Source organism: Rhinoraja longicauda, chromosome 1, assembly GCF_053455715.1.
Source record: "Rhinoraja longicauda isolate Sanriku21f chromosome 1, sRhiLon1.1, whole genome shotgun sequence".
NCBI classification, from domain to species: Eukaryota; Metazoa; Chordata; class Chondrichthyes; order Rajiformes; family Arhynchobatidae; genus Rhinoraja; species Rhinoraja longicauda.
In genome coordinates this window covers 121471293-121495359 of record NC_135953.1, presented here as the reverse complement: position 1 = coordinate 121495359, position 24067 = coordinate 121471293, and the positions used below count along the sequence as shown (strand labels likewise).

The following is a 24067-nucleotide window of genomic DNA, read 5'->3' as shown; positions in this document are numbered from 1 at the left end:
TGGTGTGTTAGCATTCATAGCAAGAGGATTTGAGTATAGGAGCAGGGAGGTTCTGCTGCAGTTGTACAGGGCCTTGGTGAGACCGCACCTGGAGTATTGTGTACAGTTTTGGTCTCCTAATCTGAGGAAAGACATTCTAGCCTTAGAGGGAGTACAAAGAAGGTTCACCAGATTGATCCCTGGGATGGCAGGACTTTCATATGAAGAAAGACTGGATAGACTAGGCTTATACTCGCTGGAATTTAGAAGACTGAGGGGGAATCTTATTGAAGCATAAAATTCTTAAGGGGTTGGAGAGGCTAGATGCGGGAAGATTGTTCCCGATGTTGGGGAAGTCCAGAACCAGGGGTCACAGCTTAAGGATAAGGGGGAAGTCTTTTAGGACCGAGATGAGAAAACATTTCTTCACAGAGAGTGGTGAGTCTGGAATTCTCTGCCGCAGAAGGTAGTTGAGGCCAGTTCATTGGCTATATTTAAGAGGGAGTTAGATGTGGCCCTTATGGCTAAAGGGATCAGGGGGTATGGAGAGAAGGCAGGTACAGGTTACTGAGCTGGATGATCAGCCCTGATCATATTGAATGGTCGAAGGCTCGAAGGGCCGAATGGCCTACTCCTGCACCTATTTTCTATGTCTATGTTTCTATATTGAACATTCTGTATTCAGAAACTAGAGAATAGCCTTTTACAGACATTGTGATTTAAAACTATTTTCAGTTGACTTCATTTAGTTCAATGTTAATGTTGCAAGTACTGAGTTTGCCCCTCCTTCCAGTATCAAATTGACAATCCATTTAAATTTTGGCTTCCTCTGACATATTGTAACATAGAACACTGACAATGGTGGTTTCTTCTTCCCAAATGCACATTCCTGCTCTGCCAAGTCAGTAAACTATAATTGGATTGATATCCCCCAGTAATCACTTTATGGCATTTTTGTGATTTGGAGTAAGTACTAAAGAGCCAAATGTTATATTGCAAGTCTGAGCTAGTATACAACTGGGGTTTTTTTTAAGTGTGTTGGTATGCAGGGAGCTGCATTGATCAATTGTATCAGGTAATTAATAAAATAAAGACAGAAGTGATTTGCATGAACTTTTATATAGCTTTTAACACAATCCTATATGATGGACTTTGGTTCAGAATGTTGAGGGATCTGTGTTGTTGGGTAAGATTGAGTAGAATGTAGGTGGCTGAGGGGTGACCTATTAGAGGTTCCTAAAATTGAGTGGTTTAGATAATTAGTCTTTGTCCCAAGGCATGAGAGTCTAAATAAGAAAATGCAGGTAAGGGGAAAATTTTAAAAGGGAATCTAAGGAGTTTTTTCATATGAGGATGATGTGGAATTAGTTGGTGCAGGTCATTAAAACGTGTATAAATAGTTTTAAATACTTTTGGATAGGCAATTAAATAGGAAGGGCAGAGTGTGATATTGGTCTAATTTGAGCATGTTAGGTTAGCATAGTTAAGCATCCTGTTTAGCATCAACAAAAGGGGCAAGAGGATCTTGTTTCTGTATTACATAATTCGAGTTGGTGCTGTTTAACCACCTATTAAGCTTTTGACTTTCAAACAAAGTGAACGATGGAGAGTTCTCAAAGTTGTTTATATTCAAAAAATCATTCAATTCTGTCTGCCACATAGTGACAGGGATGCCTTAATTGTGTGTTTGGTGTGTTCATCACACACCCAATCCCAAAACGGATTCGGATGAAGCAAGATGTAGAAACAAAGAACTGCAGGTGCTGATTAATTCACAAGAGCACACAAAATGCTGAAGTAATTGCAGGTAGACACAAAATGCTGGAGTAACTCTGCGGGACAAGCAGCATCTCTGGAGAGAAGGAATGGGTGACGTTTCGGGTTGAGACCCTTCTTCAGACTCGGAGTAACTGCGGATCAGGTACCATCCCAGGAAATTATGGATGGGTGGCATTTCATGTCAAGACCCTTGAGATGTTAAAATCAGGTTCTTATCATCCCAGCCCTCCTTTTCAATCCAGGGACCCTGACAGTCATTCCAGGGGTGAGTGGTGCATGTGCACCTACTCTAACCTCATCTACTGCATCCGGTATTCCCAATGTGGCCTCCTGTACATTGGCAAGACCAAGCTTTGTTTCACCAAATTTCACCAATTTCTGTCCTGGACCACCTCCATTGCCAGAGTTGGGACAAACAAGCACCTCCTATTCCCCTTGGGTAGCTTACGACCGAACAGTATGAACATTGAATTCTCTAATTTTAGGTAACCTCCTACAAACCCTCCCCACAATCTGCCCTTTCTCCCCCACACCACCACCACCCCCTGCCCTTCCCTGCTACTCCACCCCCTAATTTCCCCCTCCCTTCCTGCTTCTTTTCTCCCTCTGCCTTGGCAAAGTGCAGATCTTCAACTCCGTCTCACACCACCTGCTTTTATCTCTGGACTTTGTTCCAACAATCTGCCCATCAAAAACACCTTCCCTGTGTCCACCTATGACCTACCATGCCTTGTCCTGACTCTCCCATCTTCTAGATTTTTCCTCCCCCTACAATCGGTCTGAAGGTCTTGAACAACCTGCTGTTACTCCAGCACTTTGTGTCATTTGCTTTTGTCTGGAATTGGAGTTGGTCAGCAGGATGTGGCAAAACACTTCAACTTTTATTTCTGTTCCAGAATCAAGCATTCCAACCTCTGTCATCGAATTGCACGAAGCAGATAATGCTTGCATGTCAGCAATTGACCTTTTAAGTCATTGACTCCTCGCTAAAATGTATAGTCAGAAGAGCCCTTTATTAAACAGCCATACCCTGCTGCAAAATGTCACCATCTAACAAGCATGATCTGTGATGAGACTCTGGAATACATGGATCATCTTCCATATCTCAGACACTTCTTTGAGCAAAGATGAATTCACCACTGCCTCCAGTGTGAAAGCTCCATCTCAGCAGAAAAAGATATTTTGACGACACAGAACTCAAATTTATTGGTAAATTTCAAGTTTACCAAGTACCAATGGTTCATCCCATTGTGTATGATACTGTGTTATGGACATCTTCAGTGTACTCATTAATGATATAGTAAAAGCCATCATTAGAGTCTCTATGATTTGGGCGAGTGGTGAACCAATATTGGTGTACTCTTCCAGGTTGGCTGTCAGGTTCTGCTGGCACTGAGGCAGCTCTTGTGGATGGGTCCTATGGTCCACATGTTTACAGTTTACAATTTAGTTTAGTGTCATGTGTACTGAGGTACAGTGAAAAGCTTTTGCCCAAAAAAGGCATTTTATTCTGAGAGGTGTCACAAAGACTTTATCGAGAGGACTGAGAAAATGCAAGTCTTCTTGGAAAACATGCAACAATCACAACATCTCATCGCAATCACCTTTCCATGACCTCTGAAAATTGTAGAACGTCTAGAAGATCTGCGTGTTTCTGGATAGAATATTCTAGTGATAGGCTGAATTAAGACCTCCTTTGCAACAACCAATATTGCTCAACCCCCGTGACACATTTTCCCATGATCATAACATTGAACTCTGCCCACTATGATCACTGTTCTTATTTAATCACGACTTGGCTGCCTGCACTTTTGTTATATTGTTAAAACTAATTTCTCAAATGGTAGGGTGCTAAAACGCTCGCATTTTTTTGCCTCTCTTCATGCCTTTTTTACCTTAAGTTTATAGATCGGTCCATCTTTGATTTGACATTGATTATTTATTTAGTGTCGCCAATTTGGGCAAGCAGAAACACCATGCCCAGTCTTGTATGTATAGAAATTTTCTCTGAACAGATTCAAAATTTGATCTGTAGGTAAGGTCCCTTGTCTTCGATTCCTCATAGAGTGAAACTGCTGCTTTCTTCTTAATGCTTAAACTTTCTAACCAAAATATAATCTCTTGTTATCTTGTCTTGTAATCTTAATGTAGATTTTGTCATTTATCCCTGGGACCATGTGTAATTATTTACAATGCAGTTGTGGAATATAGAACATGTCTCAGATTTAGCAATAGATTTATTACATCAAGATAATTGGAGAAAACTCCAGACTATTGGAGTCAAATATTGGAGACTATATTTCTGATAAGCACTTTACTGAAATTGTTTTTAAGAAGAAATAATTAAAACAATCCATATTAGAAGCTCACTCTTTCTTACTTTTTTTAAATAGAAGCTTCTAGATCAAATGATTAATGAAGAGGAACTCCTGAATGATCAGTTAAAGGAGGCCATTCAGAATTGGCAAGAAAAGCTGCAGGCTTTATGCTCTGAACTTCTTTTAGATCTTTATAAGGTAATGTATTTTAATGTAGATAATCTTTTTGTGAACTATGAACTTTTTTGTTAGATCTTTTTGTTTAATTTAACTGGTGAAAAAGAGTGGAGTTCAAAATATTGTCCAACTTTCATTTGGGCAGATAATCTTGTCCTAACGCCAGAAAAAATAATGCTGCTGTCAAAATAATCATTGATCTATCTTTATGTGGAGTTTGCGGAAGGATGCTGACTATATTTTTGCCCCAAATTTTGTTTTTGATTAACATTGACCCAGCTTTGTTCTCTTTGCTGAGATCTAATTCATCAGTTCAAACTTATAGTTACTGGCCTTATTTCTCATGGTAACAGAAATGTTTCTAAATTCCATAATATTTTTGGAAGTGTCCTTTTGTGCTGCATTGGAACTCTAGGGGCATATAGGATTTGGTCAAATCAACACTTGGGGTTTTTCTTGATCCATTTCTGAAAAATGCCCTGAAAATTATCCTACAGCAAAAATTGAGTTTTGTTATAATTTTGTAAAATAAAGTATATCTGATTAACTTTCTCCTCATGGAAGTATAAAATCCATGATATTCATAATTGAAATGTTGGAAATATTGAAATCAGGTACCATCTATGTAGAAAGAAAAAAATGAGTTGACCTTGCAGATTGACCTTTTCTTTAGAACTGACCACTGCTAATACAAACCAAAAAAACAAGTTACATGAAATTGTCAGATTCAGTTACTCCTGAGAGTCGTAATGCGCCTCGTCAAAGATAAGATGTTCCTCAAACTTGAGGTTTTCAAGCAAAGCCCAATAAGACCTCAAATATAGACGGGTATAGTGCCTTAAAATAAAAGACAGCAACACCTAGGATCAACAGTTTTGATGAAATATCATCAATCTGTAAGGCTAACAATCCTTTCCCCTCCACAGATGTTGTATGACTTGTATATTGCCAACACATTTTTTATTCAGGTTTCCAATGTTTGAAAACAGCAAAAACAATTGATGTCGGCGAAACAAAACCAGAATATAGTGCAAAAGGGAGAGAAAGATTATATTTTAGCTTAAGGATCTTTCATAATGGGGAGGGTGACAATAGACAATAGATCCAGCATTCAATGTAATCATGGCTGATCATGGTGGAAAGTGTGTTGAAGGTTAAATTTGGCGTGGTAACAATTATTAAATAAAAACAGTGGGACAATGGACAATGCATTTATCGCATTCAATTCAATCTGCCAATGATCTGCCCAGCTTTCCATCTGATTTCTTTTCTGCTGTAGTCTTAAACAACCTTCCTCATAGCACTATCAATTTTCACATCCTCTACAAATTGCTAATCATGTATACTTCATTTTCGTTAAAGGCAGTAGTACATATCACAACGGCCAAGATCCCAACACCAATCCCTGCACTACAATAGTTAAGAATTTCAATCAGAACAACATCCTTCTGCTGTAACCTTTACATTTTAATCTATGCCAGTTTTGAATTGAATTAGCCAGTTCACTTTGGGTCCAACCTTCTAAAACAGCCTACCACATGGACCTTAATGCCTTAACGAATCACATCTACCACCTTAACACCCCAATTAGTTCTGCTTCTATCTCTAATTCCTGTTTCTAAATTATTACCGCATTGATAACTTTGGTCTGCATCTGATTACCGACACCTCTTCCTTCTCTCCATCTTTCTGTTGCTCTGCAACTTTCACACTTTACAGATCTGCCGGAAGTCCTTGTCTTGAATTATTGTCTCTCCACCACTGCTTCAAGCCTTTTCTTGTCATTTCATTGTGCTTGCTTATTTATGATATTGTCCTGTTCTGACAATAATTTGTTGAAGGATTAGCATAATTTGAATTGTCTGAAATCTTCAGTTGGTTGGATTTTCATTGAACCTATGGCGTTCTTCCTTGAAGGGGGGGGGGGGGGGGCAAGAAAATGGAATAGATGGGTGCTCCCAATTGTTTCATTGCTTGGCGCTGTCCCCATCAGGCAGACTTTGATCAATAATTTAAATTTTTTCTGTTATTGCTTCTCAAGTAACTAGTAGCACTTTGACTAAATTGTGTTCATTAATCCTGCAGGCTGACAAAAGTTCTACTCCACTTCAGTTAGAAAAAGAACTTCGAGATGAAGTGACCACTTTGCTTGAGGAGAGAGATTTGCGAATGAAGGAGTGTGAAATTCTTCTAAAAGAAGATCAAGCTTTGTGTAATGACCTCTGCAAGACACCTTATTATATTCCTACTGGCAAAGTTCCCTCCCTCCAAGAAATAGAGGAGCTTAAAAATCACATCATAAGTGCAGCTAAAGAAAAGGTGCTCTTTAGTTATTTTTTTATTTTAATATTCTGCAATCATATCTCTGAATCATAACTGTTAGTAGGTTATTGGTGGGGAGAGAGAAAAGCAGAATTACATTTTGACTTTCCACAACAACAGGTGATCTTGGTCTCCTATATGGGAATTAAATGTGGTCATTGGCGCGTTTAAATTTCAGATTTTTTTCCCAAACTCTGACTATAAAACATTTGCTTTGTAGGCAGACATGCCTTTTAGGGATGTAAGAAAATAACTGCAGATGCTGGTACAAATCGAAGGTGTTTATTTCACAAAATGCTGGAGTAACTCAGCAGGTCAGGCAGCATCTCAGGAGAGAAGGAGTGGATAACGTTTTGGGTCGAGACCCTTCTTCAAACTGATGTCAGGTGGGCGGGACAAAGAAAGGATATTGGTGGAGACAGGAAGATAGAGGGAGAACTGGGAAGGGGGAGGGAAGAGAGGGACAGAGGAACTATCTAAAGTTGGAGAAGTCAATGTTCATACTGCTGGGCTGCAAGCTGCCCAAGTGAAATATGAGGTGCTGTTCCTCCAATTTCCGGTGGGCTTCACTATGGCACTGGAGGAGGCCCATGATAGAAAGGTCAGACTGGGAGCAGGAGGGGGAGTTGAAGTGCACAGCCACCGGGAGATCAGGTTGGTTGAGGCGGACTGAGTGAAGGTGTTGAGCGAAACGATCGCCGAGCCTGCGTTTGGTTTTGCCGACGTAAATAAGTTGACATCTAGAGCAGTGGATACAATAGATGAGGTTGGAGGAGGTGCAGGTGAACCTCTGTCTCACCTGGAAAGACTGTTTGGGTCCTTGGATAGAGTTGAGGGGGGGGGTAAAGGAACAGGTGTTGCATCTCCTGCGGTTGCAGGAGAAAGTGCCCGGGAATGGGGTGGTTTGGGTAAGAAGGGACGAGTGGACCTGGGAGTTACGGAGGAAACAGTCTTTGCGGAACGCAGAAAGGGAAGGGGATGGGAAGATGTGGCCAGTAGTGGGGTCCGGTTGGAGGATGATTTGATGGATACGCTGGCTGATGGGAACGAGGGGGATTCTGGCCTTGTTACGAATGGGGGGAGCAAGAGCGGAGTTGCGGGATATAGAAACAAGAGCGGAGTTGCTTTTAGGGATTGTGCTTCCTGGGATGGTGGTGGAGGCAGATAGGATAGTGACATTAAAGAGGCTTTAAGAGAGGCACATGGATATGCTGGGAATGGAGGGATGGATTACTTGCAGGAAGAGGAGATTATTATAACCAGTATGTTTGGCACAGATTGTGGCCCAAAGGGCCTGTTCCTGTGCAGTATAGTTCTATGTTCTATAAATATATACAATAAATTGCATGCAAGTGAAGATTTAAATTGCAGCATAGATTCAAAATTGGTTGACAGAAATAGTAACTATTGTTGGGTCTTTTTCAATGACAGGTAATAACAAATAAGGTTTTGCAGGAGTGGATGATTGGGCTCAAATGTATATCAATTATTTATCTGAAGACCTAAATTTAATATCTCTAAATTTTCTGACAACATTTATGGGATTATGAATTATGAGGAGGATGCAAGGAGGCTTAAAGTTTGAGCAAATATATTTTTCTCAATACTTTAGGACATTGACTTTGGTCTGAGAAAGGACCAAAGCTCTTTCTCTTGTTAGATTGTGCATTATGACATATTTCTTTTTTTTGTGTGTAAAATGAGATGAAATTGCCATCTTTTGGTGCTGTAAGCTTTTATCTAGTTTTATGGTATATCTGTTCTAAACTGATTAGCAATACAATGAATGACCATTTGCAATGCAAAGAGCATGCTATGCAAAATATGCACCCTAATCAGGGCAAATGAATTTCGAAGAGTTCTGCCTAGCTTTCCCCATTAACCACATCACACATTCATGTATTTCATTGTCCTGTGCAATCTTTAAATTGACATTTGTAGGTTGCATTCTTATAGATAGTTGGCTTTGCCTCTTCAGAAGACATTTTCTTAATGCCTTGCTTTCCGTTGGAAGGAACGCCGTTTGGCTACCTTCCTAGGACTTCGACATGAGATCATAAATCTTATGGCAGATATTGATCATGTTCCTGATACTACATTTGAAAAGGATGCAGTTCTAGAACAGGAGGATCTTTTTTTCCTTTCTGATGAAAACATTAAATCACTAGAGGTACTTCGTCAACAGGTCAGTGCTCTAGTTTTTTTAATTTAAATGAATAGTTAAATTATTGAGCTAAAACATTGACATTGTATAATTGGTCTTATTTTCAATTTAAAAATTGCAGTTGGTAAAGACAAAACAAGAACTGGTGACCATGCAGGAGTCTCTGAAAGAACAGATTCATTCATTATGGATTACATTGCAGATTCCTACAGAACAGCAAAATACAGAAACAACAGGCCCCATATGTGAAGTCAATGCAGTGGTTGGTATTGCACCCCCACAAATTGCTTGCAGTGTTAATTTGTCAAATTTTGTTTTTGCTGTCCTTGTGATATTTACAAATGGAAATAATGAACATAAAGATCAAATTTGAATTGCTATGATTAATACTTGCAGAAGATATGTAAAAGATAAATATAAGGTATTTTACTTGTAGATGTTCTTGAATGTTCTCATCTGTGTGATTCAGGCTCCTTTGTAAAGATAATGCAATCCATTTTTAAAAAATGGACATACCGTAGTGCTAATTTTTTTAATATCCCTTTACTTGTAGTTGCAGCAGAAGGTTGAACAACTTCAACAAATGAAGATTAAGAATATCAAACAAGTCATCACTGGCATACGAGAGAAGCTGCACATTTACTGGGATAAATGCCTCTACAGCCAGAAACAAAGAGAAGAACTTGATTTCCTTCTAAGTGGTATATTTAGCACTTACTGTTAATGGCCCATTTTTTTGCCCAGTACATTCGTGATTTCAGGCTCAAATTATTGTATTTCAAAACCTAATTCCTTTGATTGGCAGCTGTGACATATTTTTAACTGATATCAAGTTCTTGCACGTTTGCCCCCTTTTTATCGGGTCCAATTACTGATGAACTTGTTTCGTATCTTCGTAGTAAAATCTCTGTCAAAGGATGAGCTCTTTTGATACTGGTTAATTGATGATTTTGCTGAACTGTCTAAAGCAAAATCAGTTTTCCAATTTTTACAATATTTTCATTAACATAAATATGGTGTAATGCAGTGAGAGCAAGATGCTAACTCATGGCCATCCAAATATATGGTGTAGAATTAGTTTGCATAATTTAAACTACATTTAGATTATATCCTAATGGATATAGCTCCTATGCAGAGCTGGTGTGAATGGTGATTCAGTACAGGTTACTTGCATGCATTGTGAACAAGGTTAAAGTATGCTGAGCCCATTGTCATATTAAATGTGTCATTTGCACAAGTAGGGTGAATTACAAGTACAATGCAAAACTTGCTTGTAGCAGCATCATAGATGCCAGGTCTGACAATGTACAAAAACATAAATTATACCTAAATTCTACACAACTGTGAAAAAGACAATAGCACTGGGTAGGATTAAGGTTGTGCAATGTTCAAGATTTGACAGCTGCAGAAAAGTAGTTATTCCTGATCCTGGTGGTGTAAGACTTCATGCTTCTATACAGTGCGCATGGTATTAGTGAGAAGAGCCCAGATAGTGCTGGGTCCACTATTCTCTGCTGCCTCTGCGCTTTGCAATTACTAGGTCATGATGCAACCAGTCAGGGTACTTTTTGTAGTGCACCTGCAGAAGGTTTTGAGAATTTGGTGACGTGCCAGATCTAAGCTTCAAAGAAAGTAGAGACACTGGCGCACAGTCTTCGTGATTACATCTATTTGCTCGGTCCGGGGCAATTCATCTAAGATATTAACCCCCCCCCCCCAGAAGTTTGAAACTGCTAACTCTCTTCACGGCTGACCTACCAATCTTCCTGATTAGTAGAGTGTCAAAGAGAAGGCAGGAGAATGGGATTGAGTGGGAGACAGATCAGCCATGATTGAATGACGGAGCAGACTCGATGGGTTAAGTGGCCTAATTCTGTCCCTATGGAATAAAGAAAACTGGCATGAGGTCTCTTGATTGCCCTTTCTGAAGTCTACTGTTAATTCCTTGGTTTAGTTGACGAGAGCGAAGCATTGCCGTTGTGGCAAGTGTCAGCTGGGAGGAGATTGGCGTCAGGGTTTTTGTGATGTCCTGACCAACACTTGTTCTAGCAAGACTTAATGAAGTGCTTTATAAATGTATGGTCCTATTGCTTTGTGCCCTGTTGTTGGTCAGTGTACTCTGATTTTATGAGCTTGTAACATTCTGATCACTTTATTTTGTATTTGAATTTAATTCCATCAATGTGCATACTGCTTAGAGAACAGTACAATATAATACAAAGTACAATTTAAGGTATGACATACTTTATGTTCGAATCACTTGGTGAGTAGAATTTCTGATCAAAAGCTATAAAAGAGTTGGCTGGAGCATTGGCCAAGGGATAGAAGCTGGGAATGCTGTTCCACGTAATCAACAGCTCAAGATGGAACTTTTTTCAAGTTCTGCGTGGCTAATGATAAATGTTGTCCATGTGCAGAGGACTTCACTGAAGAGTTGCTGCGAGTGCATGATGAAGAGTTGTTAAAGATTACCCTTTATTGCGAAAAGTACCAAGAATTGTTTGATAACTTTGAAAAATGGGAACGTTGGTGGAAGTTATTCCTTGAGTTTGAGGTACTGTATCTTTCTTCCTAAACAAATTACTAATCTGCTTGTTAACTTTGCTTCATGACCATTACAAAGTTTGTTCATTCGCTATTAACATGTTGGCTATTTCAGTAGCTACCACGGTCTTCTTTTTTTAGATATATTTGGACAAATATATGCCAAACCAAATCTTGTTAAATCAAACTCCAGCCTACATTCTAGCGTGAAAGCTCACATTGTCATTGCCATTAGGTTGGCAGGTAAATATTTTGGCCTAAAGAAAATTACTTCCCTAGAATTAAATTGAATTGCTCAGAAAATTGACATGGTATTTTGCGAATCTTATATTGTGCAAACAATGAATAATTCTGACTTAACAACTATGTCTGTATTCATGGTACCAATGTTCAAGATGCAATGTCACTACAGTGTTTTCAGGAGCAAAACTTGCTAATTTTAAATGCAAATTATATTAATCACAAGAGATTCTGCAATATATATCTTAATTTGATTGCTTTAGAAAAATGATGCAATCAATAAATTTGGTGTTTATTTAAAACCCCGAGGAGCATTGATGTTGAGTGTAAATCCATGGCTCCCTGAAAATGACAACTCGATACATAGGGAGGTAAAACAAGTGGATATAATTCATGCTTTTATTAGTTGGGACATTGAATAGAATAGTTGACAACTCATGTTGCAATGATATAAAACTTTGTTTAAGCTATATTTGGAGATGTATGCAGTTCTGGATGCCCAAATACAGGAAGTATGTGAAGGCTTTGGAGAGGGCGCAGAGGAGGTTTACCGGGATGCTGCTACCTAGATTAGATCATTAACTATTAGGAGAGGATGAACAAACGTGGATTGTTTTCTCTAGTTGCCTTGGCTGAAGGTGACCTGACACCAATAAAATTGAGAGGCATGGGTAGGACAGACATTAAGACTATTTCTGCTGGATGGAATGTCAAATACGAGAGGGCTAAGGTGAGAGGGGGAGAGTTTAAAGGTGATTTGAGGGGCAAATTTTTAAACTGAGTGGTAAACATCTAGAATATGCTGGCAGAAGTGGTGAAAGCAGAATAGATAGCAACATTTAAGGGGTATTTAGACAGGAATTGAGAAGGGTGGGATATGACTGTGCAGGCAGATTGGATCAGTCTAAATCTGTTTAATGGTCAGACATTGTGGATGGAAGGGCCTGTTTCTGTGTTACACTATTTTTTAGTTTCTTCTAATCGTCTTCAAGGCCTCCTTGGAACTTGTGATGTAACTCGTGCAAGGACAGCGGATGCAGTTTTGAAAAGTTTCAATTTTTTCAGATTGATGGAATTCAACTAGTTTAACTAGAAAAGCTTGATATATTTTGTAATCTTATATTTAGTTTTAAATTGGTTGCTCACAGTTAGTAATTTAAATTAAAATGGCACCATTGAATATGATCTAATTTATCACTTAAAAGATGTAGTTTTAAGTCTTGAAACTCCATGGGCGAAATTGATTGTAGCAAATTTAATATTTGCATATGAAATACTTGGTCTCTAAAGGAGCATGTTGCACTAATTTCCATTACGCTAAACTAAAATTGTACTCCTTTGCAGTTAATAACAAGTTGCTGGTCACTTCTATACCTGAAGCCTACAAATATAAAAAGTAATCAGATGAAATGTATTTTTAACATTCACTTTAAAACTAAAGCAAATTTGCACATGTTTAATTCATATAGAAGAAGGCTTCCGATCCCAACAGATATGCTAATAGAGGTGGAACTCTACTGAGAGAGGAGAAGGAACGTACTCAACTCCAAAAGAAGCTACCCAAGGTAAATGTATAACAAGAGATTTTTTTGTACACTGGTGAATTTTGAATATTTTTCTTGGAATGTCATTCTGCACTGATTTTTAACATCTTGCCATGAACTAGATTTTGCAGGCATTTTTACAGTGCCATTATTTATGAAAATTGTTTTTTGCTTCAGCTGGAAGAAGAATTGAAATTAAACGTTATTAAATGGGAAACTGAGCAAGGCAGTCCCTTCATGGTTAACGGTCAAAAACTTATGATTTACATTGCCGCACAGTGGGAACAGCATAGATTCAAGAAGGAACAGGAAAAACAGGAAAGGGTATGTCATAGGATTTGATGTCTCTTTCCATATTGCAAAGCTAACAGTTAAAATGTTTTAACTGATTTAATCTTCGTGTAAAAGACAATTACAATTAAGTTGCCATTTGCATTCTTACACTTGATATTGGTTAAACTTTATTTAAAAAGGTCAAATAAAGTTCTTGTTCATATGCAGTTCACCAGGTGAATGTGGGCCTTCATTTAATACTAAAGAGAGAAATTTTATTTGCCTGATTGAATTTAGAGTTTGAGTCCTGTTCTATGGTTCTGTTTCAGTGTATAAAGAAGGATGATGGATCCATCTGCAGAACACCTTTAAAAAGACCCTTGGGTCCATCAAATACACCACAGAGCAAAATCAGAAAGGTAAGTGATATGCAGGTTTTTTTGTTTTAATTAGTGAAGATTATTTAATTTATAGTATGTAGAAAGGAGCAGGAGTAAGCCATTTGGCCTCAAGTCTAACTTGCTATTGTGTATAATCCTGGCTGATCTGCCCCAATCTTAAAGTCCTAGGCCATTTCCATTGATATTCCCAAATTCTGATCTTTTAAAGTTTTATCTGCCCTTTAAATACCTCATGCTCTCACCTCTACAGCCCTCCAGGGTAAGAGAATTCCAGCGATTTGCTATCCACTGAGCGAAAATTCCTATACTTTGTTTAAAATGTCCGCACCATTATTCTGTAACTGCAACCCTTTGTTTGCAACTATCCCACTAGTGGAAACATCAGTGTCTACTGTTGGGCCCTGGTTGGATCTTGTATGCTTCAAAAAGATTTTTCTTCAGTCAAATGTCTAAAGAATGCAGATACAACCTTGACCAACAAAGAGAGAGAAAACAATCCTCTCCATCCCAGTACTTGTTCTAGTAAATCTCTTGGACAGCTTCTAATGCTTGCAAGGCTTTCACACAGCTTGGGTATACCCTCACCAATGCCCTGTAGAATTCTAATAGACACACCCTGACTTGAGCAAGGGTTGCATTCTGTAAACCCTTATGCAAGTCAAATTTTACGCAAGTCAGAATCACCTTTGAAATGAGTAGAAACGAAGAACTGCAGACACTGGTTAATACACTAAACAACACACAATGCTAGAGTAACTTAGCAGTTCAAGCGGCATCTCTGGAGAACATGCAAAGGCAATGTTTAGGGGAGGAACTCTTCAGATTGATTCAATCTGCTGAGGTACTCCAGCCTTTTTATATCGTTTCACCTTGAAACTAAGTGCCGATGTCGCTAGCCCGCACCAGCTGATGCGCTGTCCAGATAGCACAGTTGTTGCGGCTTGTATTTAGTCTCTGGCCGGCAGTGACATTCTGCCATCGAGCCACCTCCTCCCTGGAGTCAAGGTGGAAGGTGTTGGCGACTGCAGGTGCAGTGGTGAGCTGTGGAGCGGATAAAGCAATGGCTGACAGGAAAAGGCGGAGGCGGCTGGGAGCCCCACGGTGACTGACGGTGGCCTGGAGAAAAAGGGGACCACCTATTGGAGTATGGTGTGCAGTGCCAGTCACCTCATTACTGGAAGAATATGGAGGCTTTGGGAAGGGTGCAGAGAGCATTTATTGAATGTTGCCTGCATTAGGGTGTATTGGCTACAGGGAGATTGGACAGACTTGGATTAATTTCTCTGGAACGCTGGAGGTTGCAGAGAGATCCGATAGAAGTATATAAAATTGAGGAACATAGATAGGGTAGATAGTCAGAACCCATTTCCCAGAATGGAAATATCAAACAATAGAGGGCATACTTTTAAGGTGAGGGGGCAAAGTTTAAAGGAGATATGTGGGATGAGTTTTTTTACACTGGCTTGTGAGTGCCTTGAATGCACTGCTCAGAGGTGGTGGCAGATAATCGAGTTTAGGATATGGATGGAATAGGGGGTCTATGGATTATGTGCGGGCAGACAGGTGAGTTTTGGAATGTTTGGCATCGGCTGGAGGGCTTTTACTATACTGTTTTGTTTTACCTATGGCTTCACTCTGCCAATTTGTCTACCTTTCAATCCAAATAGGCTTTCCAGTAGTTTGTTCCATGTGATAGATTGTTCCAAGTTCCTCCCCATTATTTAAAACTAGTCTGTTTTAGAATGATTTCTGCCATTTCCTTGTTTCCTGCTATTAATAGTAGTAGATATTGTACGTCTACTTGGCGTTACTTGGCGATACAAACTGAAAATCCACACTTCAGATGTTGAAAATCTGGGGGGGAGGGAGATATTAGTGCTAGAAATACTCAGTCAGGTGCTATTAATGGAAAGTTTCAAATTGAAGACAAATGTCTTCAATATTCTTTGGTGTAGAAAAGTTGACAAGACTTGTTTATCTTGAATAGTGACATAACACTGAAGAAATGTTATTCCTTGAAAGCTTGCATTAGAAATTTGTCAAAACAAGTATTCCTAGTATTCTTTACCTGACGGTTTGAAATCTGTTGACTTCTTGTCTGCTATTTAAATTTTGTCGCTCTATGTATTTGTCACCACTAAAAAGCTTAAACTATTGTTTCAAATTTTTAGAAGGTTTAACATCACAAAAATAATGAGGATAAAATAATAAAAGCACTGCTTAGGTGGATGTGTAAGGCTTTTTAGTATATCTATTGTATTGTGGCTTTAAGTAATTTGTGCATATATTTTAGGCAATTTATATAGATGGAGATTATGTCATTATAGGGAGCTAATTCATCTATTTGGAAGTTTAATGTATGGTAAAATCTTGCTCTAGAGGCAGTTACTAAAATGACATGTAACTTTAAGTCTGAGGTGTATTCAAACTAACATTTCTTCTTTTCAGTTAAATGGGACTTCAACTATTATCAGCAGTGGAAGCGCTTGTAAGAAAGTGGGAAAAACACCCCTTTCAGCACGAAAGGTCAGTCTTTTACAATATTTTGTACGGCCTGCAATGCATACGAGACGTCCACAACAAATTTGTCACTTTGCAGAATAAGACTAAGTAACCAATTTGGTAAATACGGCTTGTCACTTTTACTTGTGTGCATTCATCTCTAAAGGAAGATGCATCTGCTCAAAAGACTTTCTAAAACAACAAAATAATTGAACTCTAAATTTTTGGAACATAAAATTATATACTTCTATGTACAGTGCCCTCCATAATGTTTGGGACAAAGATTCATAATTTATTTGCCTCTGTACTCCACAATTTGAGATTTGTCATAGAAAAAATCACATTTGGTTAAGGAGCACATTGTCAGATTTTATTAAAGGCCATTTTTATACATTTTGGTTTCACCATGTAGAAATTACAGCAGTGTTTATACATTATCCCCCCCATTTCAGGGCACCATAATGTTTGGGACACAGCAATGTCATGGAAATGAAAGTCATGTTTAGTATTATGTTGCACGTAATGACTGCTTGAAGTCTGATTCATGGACATCACCAGTTGCTGGGTGTCTTCTCTGATGCACCGCCAGGTCTGTATTGCAGCCATCTTTAGCTTATGCTTGTTTTGGGGGCAAGTACCCTTCAGTTTTCTCTTCAGCACATAAAAGGCATGCTCAATTGGGTTCAGATTGGGTGATTGACTTGGCCACTCAAGAATTAACCATTTTTTAGCTTTGAAAAACTCCTTTGTTGCTTTAGCAGAATGTTTGGGATCATTGTCTTGCTGTAGAATGAACTGCTGGCCAATGAGTTTTGAGGCATTTGTTTGAACTTGAGCAGATAGGATGTGTCTATACACTTTAGAATTCATTATGCTACTACCATCAACAGTTGTATGATCAATTAAGTTAGGTGAGCTAGTTCCTTCAGCAGCCATACCTGCCCAGACCATAACACCCCCACCACTGTGTTTCACAGATGAGGTGGTATGCTTTGGATCTTGGGCAGTTCCTTCTCTCCTCCGTACTTTGCTCTTGCCATCACTCTGACATGTTAATCTTTGTCTCATTTGTCCACAAGACTTTTTTCCAGAACTGTGTTTGCTCTTTAAAGTACTTCTTGGCAAACTGTAACCTGGCCACTCAAGAATTAACCATTTTTTAGCTTTGAAAAACTCCTTTGTTGCTTTAGCAGTATGTTTGGGATCATTGTCTTGCTGTAGAATGAACTGCTGGCCAATGAGTTTTGAGGCATTTGTTTGAACTTTGTGTGAACCTTTGAGAGAGAATCTAATCTTCTCTAGCTTTAAGTGATATAACACTTCCTTGATCCATCTATTATGAGTGGGTGGCAATACATGCTTCCAATTAAGAAGTATAAGACGTCTAGCCAAAAGAGAAGTAAAAGACATAATTACTTTTAGATATCGGGGGGGGGGGGGGGGGGGTATTAGTTCCGGAAGGGACACCAAAAAGAGCTGTAAGAGGATTGGGTAGAATATCTATACCGGATATATCCCTAAAGGATTTAAAAATCCCCGTCCAAAATTCAGACAGGCGGGGGCACGTTCAAAACATGTGAATCAAGTCGGCAGGTGTTTGTTGACAACGGTTACATGCGTCACTCGTGCCGGGAAATATTCAAGCCTCAGTATTTCTATTCATGAAGACTTCTGCGGACAGTGGTCATTGACAAATCCACACCTGATTCCTGAAGAGTGGTTCTGGTATGTCGGACAGGTGTTTTGAGATTTTTCTTTATTTAGTTTAGTTTAGAGATACAGCGTGGAAAACAGGCCCTTTCGGCCCACTGGGTCCTTGCCGACCAGCGATCCCTGCACATTAACATTATCCTATACCCATTAGGGAAAATTTTTACATTTACCAAGACAATTTACCTACAAACCTGTACGTCTTTGGAGTGGGAGGAAACCGAAGATCTCGGGGGGAAAAACCCATGCATGTCACGGGGAGAACGTACAAACTCCATACGGACAGCACCCATAGTCGGGATCGAACCCGGGTCTCCGGCGCTGCGTTCGCTGTAAGGCAGCAACTCTACTGCTGTGCCCTTTTATAGAGAGAATTCTTCTGTCATCAGCTGTGGAGGTCTCCCTTGACCTGCCAGTCCCTTTGAGATTAGCAAGCTCACCAGTGCTCTCTTCTTAATGGTGTTCCAAACAGGTGATTGTGGTAACCCTAGGGTTTGGCTGATGTCTCTAATGGTTTTATTCTTGTTTCTCAGTCTCATAATGGCTTCTTTGACTTTCATTAGAACAACTTTGGTCCTCGTGTTGATAAACAGCAATAAAGGTTTCCAAAGGTGATGGAAAGACTGGGTGCTGAGAGCTCTCTTATACCTGCATTAAGGAGGCATTTAAACAAACCCGAGCAATTACAAACACCTGTGAAGCCATGTGTCCCAAACATTATGGTGCCTGAAATGGGGGGGACTATGTATAAACACAGCTGTAATTTCTTCATGGTGAAACCAATGTATAAAAATGCCCTTTAATGAAATCTGACAATGCGCACTTTAACCACATTCTTTTTTCTATTACAAATCTCAAATTGTGGTGTACAGAGGCAAATAAATAAATGATGGACCTTTGTCCCAAACATTATGAAATTTAGTCTTGTTGACAATCAAGCTACGTAAATAGTTTGTAGCATTTGCCATTCTTGTGCCCAATTCTTAACAAATTTACTGTTTAGAAATTTGACAATTTGGACTGGCTTGCTTTCAGTATGTTCATATTTTATACTTTACTATGTTCATAGTTTAATTTCAAAACTTATAGGAACTTGAAAACATTGAAGTTTCCCTGCTTCTAGTGAATTTGTTCAGAGACTTGTGTACCACTACCTTGCATTCTCTCGTGTTTGGGCTTGTTTGCCTGGAGCCAAAATTGAGAAGTATAGAGAATTATCTTATTGAAACAAATCCTTAAATTATGACAGGATAGATAGTGAAGTCTCTGCATTAATGGGAGCATCTCAAGCAAGTGGTGAAGGGTAGGTATAAAGGGTTCTTATTTGTGGATTATCTGTTCTTATTTCAGTTATATTAATAAGGCTTTAACTAGTTGCTATTTACTAGAATCAAACCAAATCAAGTGGCATATTTTAGATATGGTCTTAATCTATCATAGCTTTTGATTTTGAAAACATTATAGCCTTTCCATTGGGTTACATTTCTCTCCCTTGGGTCATTTTGCCCCAATTTAAATGTAACTGGGGCAAAATGTTGCTAACGTATCCAAATTACATCTGTTGCAGCATATTTTTCAATAATTGGGCTACTTTTAATAGTTGATACTTTTAATACTTAAAATTGATTAAGTTGAGGCAACAGAATTCTACAAAAGAGAAGCTTTTAAAATCCACTTGTCTTTCTTCCTTTTTGGAGAATGGTTGAATTCTCTTCTCTGGGAAGATGCCTCCTATTTATTTCCTTCGTTTGAATACTAAATAGAGCCTTGGTCACACAACATGGAAGCAGACCTTGCCCATGCCGACTGGGATGCCCCATCTACACTGGTCCCACCTGCTTGCATTTGGCCCATATCCCAATATCTTCACCCAGTTATAGGAAACATGTTTAAGTTGGAAAGGGTGCAGAGAAGGTTTGTGGATGTTGCCAGGACTCGAGGTCCTGAGCTATAGGGAGAGGTTGAGCAGGCTAGAACTTTATTCCTTGGAGCACAGAAGGATGAGGGCTGATCTTGCAGTGGTGTGTAAGATCATGAGTGGATAGATGGAGTAAATGCAGAGCCTTTTACCCTGGATAGGAAAGTCAACAACCAAAGGTCATAGGTTTAAGGTGAGGGGGTAAAGATTTAACAGGAACATCAGTGTTTTTTAAAAACTATGGTCAGCATGGACAAGTTGGGCTGAAGGGCTGGTTTCCATCCTCTGACTATGATAAATGTTATAGTACTTGCCTCAACATCCCCCTTTTTGCCTTATTGGTAAAATAAAGATGCTCTAAATACTGAGTGGTATTGTGACAAAAAACTGTTCATGTTCCAGATTGAAGTCCCAAGTTGTCTTTTGGCTGAGACATTAAACGGGTATCTGCCTTGTTGAATGAATGGTTATATAAATAAATCCCTCTTTTGGAGTCTATTTCTGATTTTGCCCATCTGAAATATTTTCTAATTCTTCCTGAACACTGAATATTCTGTTCTATGCATCCTTGTTTATGCTTTCTATGCCCTACTGTTACTACCTCTTTTTTTAAATTCCTCCATTAGGCTCTGACTATTTAAAAAAATCTCCAATCCTTGTGTTTTAGTATTAATTCAGTTGGAATCCGCAACATATTGATTACTAAATAACGTAGAAAGCAAAATTTGAACGCTCTTTTTATGATCACCACAGAATTAGGTGTTCGGCCAAGGTAGAAGTCCAAGTCTGGACTGGCAAATTGGCTTGTATTCACTGAGTGTGATAGACTACTTTTGTGATCCTGAATGACTGAAAATCAATCAACATTCACTATTTAGAATTATTCCCCATGGTATTGATCAGAGAATCACTGTCTTCAAATACAAATTAACTTTGGAATAAGCTTAGGAAGCAGATAAAAAAAATTTGCACTGTCAACCTTGAATTGAACATACTGGAGATGAGAATTTAAGGTATTGTATTTAAAAAAATAGCTACTCAGTGTGATTTAATTAGCATGTTGCTAGAATTATGGTTGGTATACAATATCAGTTTGTAGTTTTCAAGAGAAAGTTTGAGGATTTTTTGCTGGTCTATTGTGTAAATACTTTGGAATGTTCTGACTAAAAGTGTATAGGAGCTTAACATTCAAATAGTGCTGAAGGAAAGTTTGACTTTTTCCTGTTTGTTAGACTCCAAATGCAAGCAAGTTGCCGGACCTATTACAAAGACCATCTCTACAAGACCAAAAAACAATAGACACTTCAATTCCCAACGTGGCACGGCAGCCTGGTACATTTAATGGTTTGGTTACCAGCTATTCAGAATTTTCGGTAAAGTCTATTTTTTCCAAAAAAAAATTCACACTTCAAACTTTCTGATTGAACTTGATGGAGTTTGGGAGGAATACCTGTTTGCCTTTACACAAATGGTGACATGTGTATCACATTTTAAAAATCTTTAGCGAAGTTAAAATTGATTAGTTACAAAGCTGGAAAGTCGTAATTTTAAATTTCTTTAACCTCTTGGATCATAGTGCATATTCTAATTCTGGTCCAGTGACTCATCCAGTACATGTGCAGGCAGGATGCTGTATTTTCAACTTGATGACACTAGATAGGAAGTAGATGAGTTTCAGTTGCTTGCCATTGGTAATCCATCCAACTTTTGAAGTAATTCAAACATTGCAAGTTATGAAATTAAATTGAGAAAATTATGAATTATACATTAAAACCAAGAGCTTTTAGTAGAAAATATCTTAAAGCTGTCCTTGATTGAAGTTTTAAAATCTATTTCTTATGGGGTTCCCAGAAATTCAAGCTGAGGTATTCAGTTTCCAATGAAGAAAATGTTGGAACAGTATTCTTGACCAAAAACTTTGTTACCCCATTCTGCATTCATTTCTAGGCTCTTCACAAGAAATAGACTTTGGACATCTTATCCATCTCTTCACTCATAACAAGTTTTGATCTTTGCCAAATTTGAACGTAGTACCATTCTGGTAAAGCTTCAGGGTTCCCCTTTTAAAGTCACTGTATTCTCCCCAGGTGGTGAACCCATTTCTTGGGCCAGAGCTTTGTCTATCACATGATTTTCGCTTTGAGATTAAGGCTAAGATTAAAGAAACTACCTATTGCTTTTTATCCTATAACTCTCTACTTTTCTGCATATGCACTGGTGCAATCTCTTTGCCTCCCCTTTTTTGCAAACCTTCAGTTTTTGGAAATTGCTCAGGTCTTGGTTCTAGTGAGTGACCTGTTACTTTTTGTCTCTCAACCCCCACATTTCTGCATGTTTGACTTATTGACGCCTTTTTACTTTATTTTCTCAAATTCCACCTGTTGACATAGTTTTACCTGTGGATTTGATTTGAGTGCATCTTGGCAACTTTCTGCTCTACTTGGTATGCCACCTAACAGAGTAGAAACAAATATGAATGTGCAGCTCTGTCACTTATGGCAGTTGTTAATGGCTCCAGTAAATATTGCTGATGGATGTCACTTGTCATATCCTGCCAATTAGAATTCAAGGTTAGGAGCCAGCAGAAGACTGACCATTCCCCACGGTTAATTGGGACAGACCAGTTTTCTATCTTGGTCTTAAATTTTACAAAGGCTGTGCACGTTACATGTACAAGCACTCCCTTGTATTTGCTATTGGTTATCTTCTCAAAACTCAACCATATTATGTAGTAATGATTTACCCTGCATAAATTTGAATGTCCACTTCTGCCAAATGCTCATTTGTACTGTTAATTATCAATTTCAGTGCCTTAAAGTTAAATATTATAAATCTTATTGACTGTTTTTGTTGCTATTCATATCTCTATGACAGAGGGATGGGCAATTTGGCCCAGCAAATCTAACATTTTTCCCTTGCCCCAATTCTCCTATCCTCTAGTACCTAATACAAGGAGGTAATTTGTAGTAGCCAATGAATATATCAGCACATCCTTGATGTGGGAGGAAACTGGTACCAAGAAGGAATCTGCACAGTCGGAGAATATGCTAATTCCGCATAAGACTGAGGTCAGAATGTAATGAGTTGCTGGAACTAAGACAGCAGTTCTAGCTTGCTGTAGCACTCTGCCTCTAAGCTTTAAGCAAATGAGTTGATTCTGAAATTAGGACCAGAATTAATTTGATTTAATTGTCCAGAAAATCAACCAAGGAAACCTGTAAATTTCTAATTATCAGGGAAGGGGAGCAAGGTGTGGGCATTAATAGCCAAATGATTGAGCCTTGAAATTCACAATGCATTTAATTTAACATAATTTATGCTTATACTGCTTAAGTAATCTTTGCACTGCTTTGATTTTACAAAACAGCCAGAGGAAAAGATGTCATTGCAGTCCTAAAAAACACCCATAGTAAAATGTGTAGCACTTGAGCAAACACACTTGTCAGGCTTTATGATTTGTATGCTAAAGCAGAGCATTTATAAAACATTTCATGTCAATTTAATTAACTGCAAATCATTTTTTATTTTCATCACAATTATCTTTTTGGCAGATTGACCAGCTCTTCCATTCAGTATTGCTTAAAGAAACAGATGTTAATTCCCCAAACTAGATAATGGCGATATGGATTTTAATTTTCAAACTTATGGAGATGCATAGTGTGGTGACAACCAAAATTGGCAAGCAATCTAAACTAATTGGGGTAAGGATTTTTAAAAGCATAACGCAGGAAAGGAATAGTACAGCAGTGAAAACATGTCAAAAACGTAATCTTTTACTTTTGCATGACTCCGGCACATGTAACTTGTCCAGCAAGGAGTGGGTAGAATTGACTGAATGGCATTATATTTTGATGTGAAGGAACATTTGAAAGTTGAGTTTACTATCATATGCCCAAGTCCTGTATGATACAAGTACAATGAAAAATGTTACATGCAACTTCATCGTAGGCGCTGACTCGGACAAACCCACAAAAATAAATTAATGCAAACAGTAAAACATTAGAGCAAGAAAAATCATGATACTGTATGAGGTACACGTTAGTGTTCAGTTGTTGATATAAGATCAGGGTTTTCTTTGGTTTAAAAAAATCTGATCGTACATCAGCAACTGAACACGAACGAAGGAAAATAGCTGTGGGGAAAATAGCTGTGCCTAAACCTGATGGTGTAGGACTTCAGTGGAACCTAGATAATGC

The 24067-nt window shown here is 38.5% G+C and overlaps 2 protein-coding genes across 5 annotated transcripts in view; one reads left to right on the top strand and one right to left on the bottom strand.

Annotated features, from left to right (window-relative positions):
- idua (alpha-L-iduronidase) overlaps positions 1-24067 on the bottom strand; it is a 156280-nt gene that overhangs the window by 124893 nt on the left and 7320 nt on the right. The window contains exon 2 of one of the 3 annotated variants that reach the window (XM_078405744.1): positions 22268-22323. The exons of 1 other annotated variant lie outside the window; for it this stretch is intronic. In XM_078405744.1, the coding sequence (XP_078261870.1) occupies positions 22268-22290 (23 nt within the window). In that variant the 5' untranslated portion in view covers positions 22291-22323. Of the gene's footprint in view, positions 1-21433; positions 21471-22267; positions 22324-24067 lie in introns of those variants that run through there. One more of the 3 variants, XM_078405751.1, reaches the window with a different exon arrangement.
- Positions 1-24067, top strand: part of LOC144596897 (protein regulator of cytokinesis 1-like) — a 30449-nt gene that overhangs the window by 3473 nt on the left and 2909 nt on the right. The window contains exons 3-13 of one of the 2 annotated variants that reach the window (XM_078405771.1): positions 4152-4274; positions 6339-6572; positions 8590-8760; positions 8861-9001; positions 9293-9440; positions 11157-11293; positions 12993-13088; positions 13245-13391; positions 13670-13759; positions 16190-16267; positions 21104-21244. In XM_078405771.1, coding sequence (XP_078261897.1) covers positions 4152-4274; positions 6339-6572; positions 8590-8760; positions 8861-9001; positions 9293-9440; positions 11157-11293; positions 12993-13088; positions 13245-13391; positions 13670-13759; positions 16190-16267; positions 21104-21244 — 1506 coding nt within the window. The remainder of the gene's footprint in view (positions 1-4151; positions 4275-6338; positions 6573-8589; positions 8761-8860; positions 9002-9292; positions 9441-11156; positions 11294-12992; positions 13089-13244; positions 13392-13669; positions 13760-16189; positions 16268-21103; positions 21245-24067) is intronic. The other variant, XM_078405777.1, reaches the window with a different exon arrangement.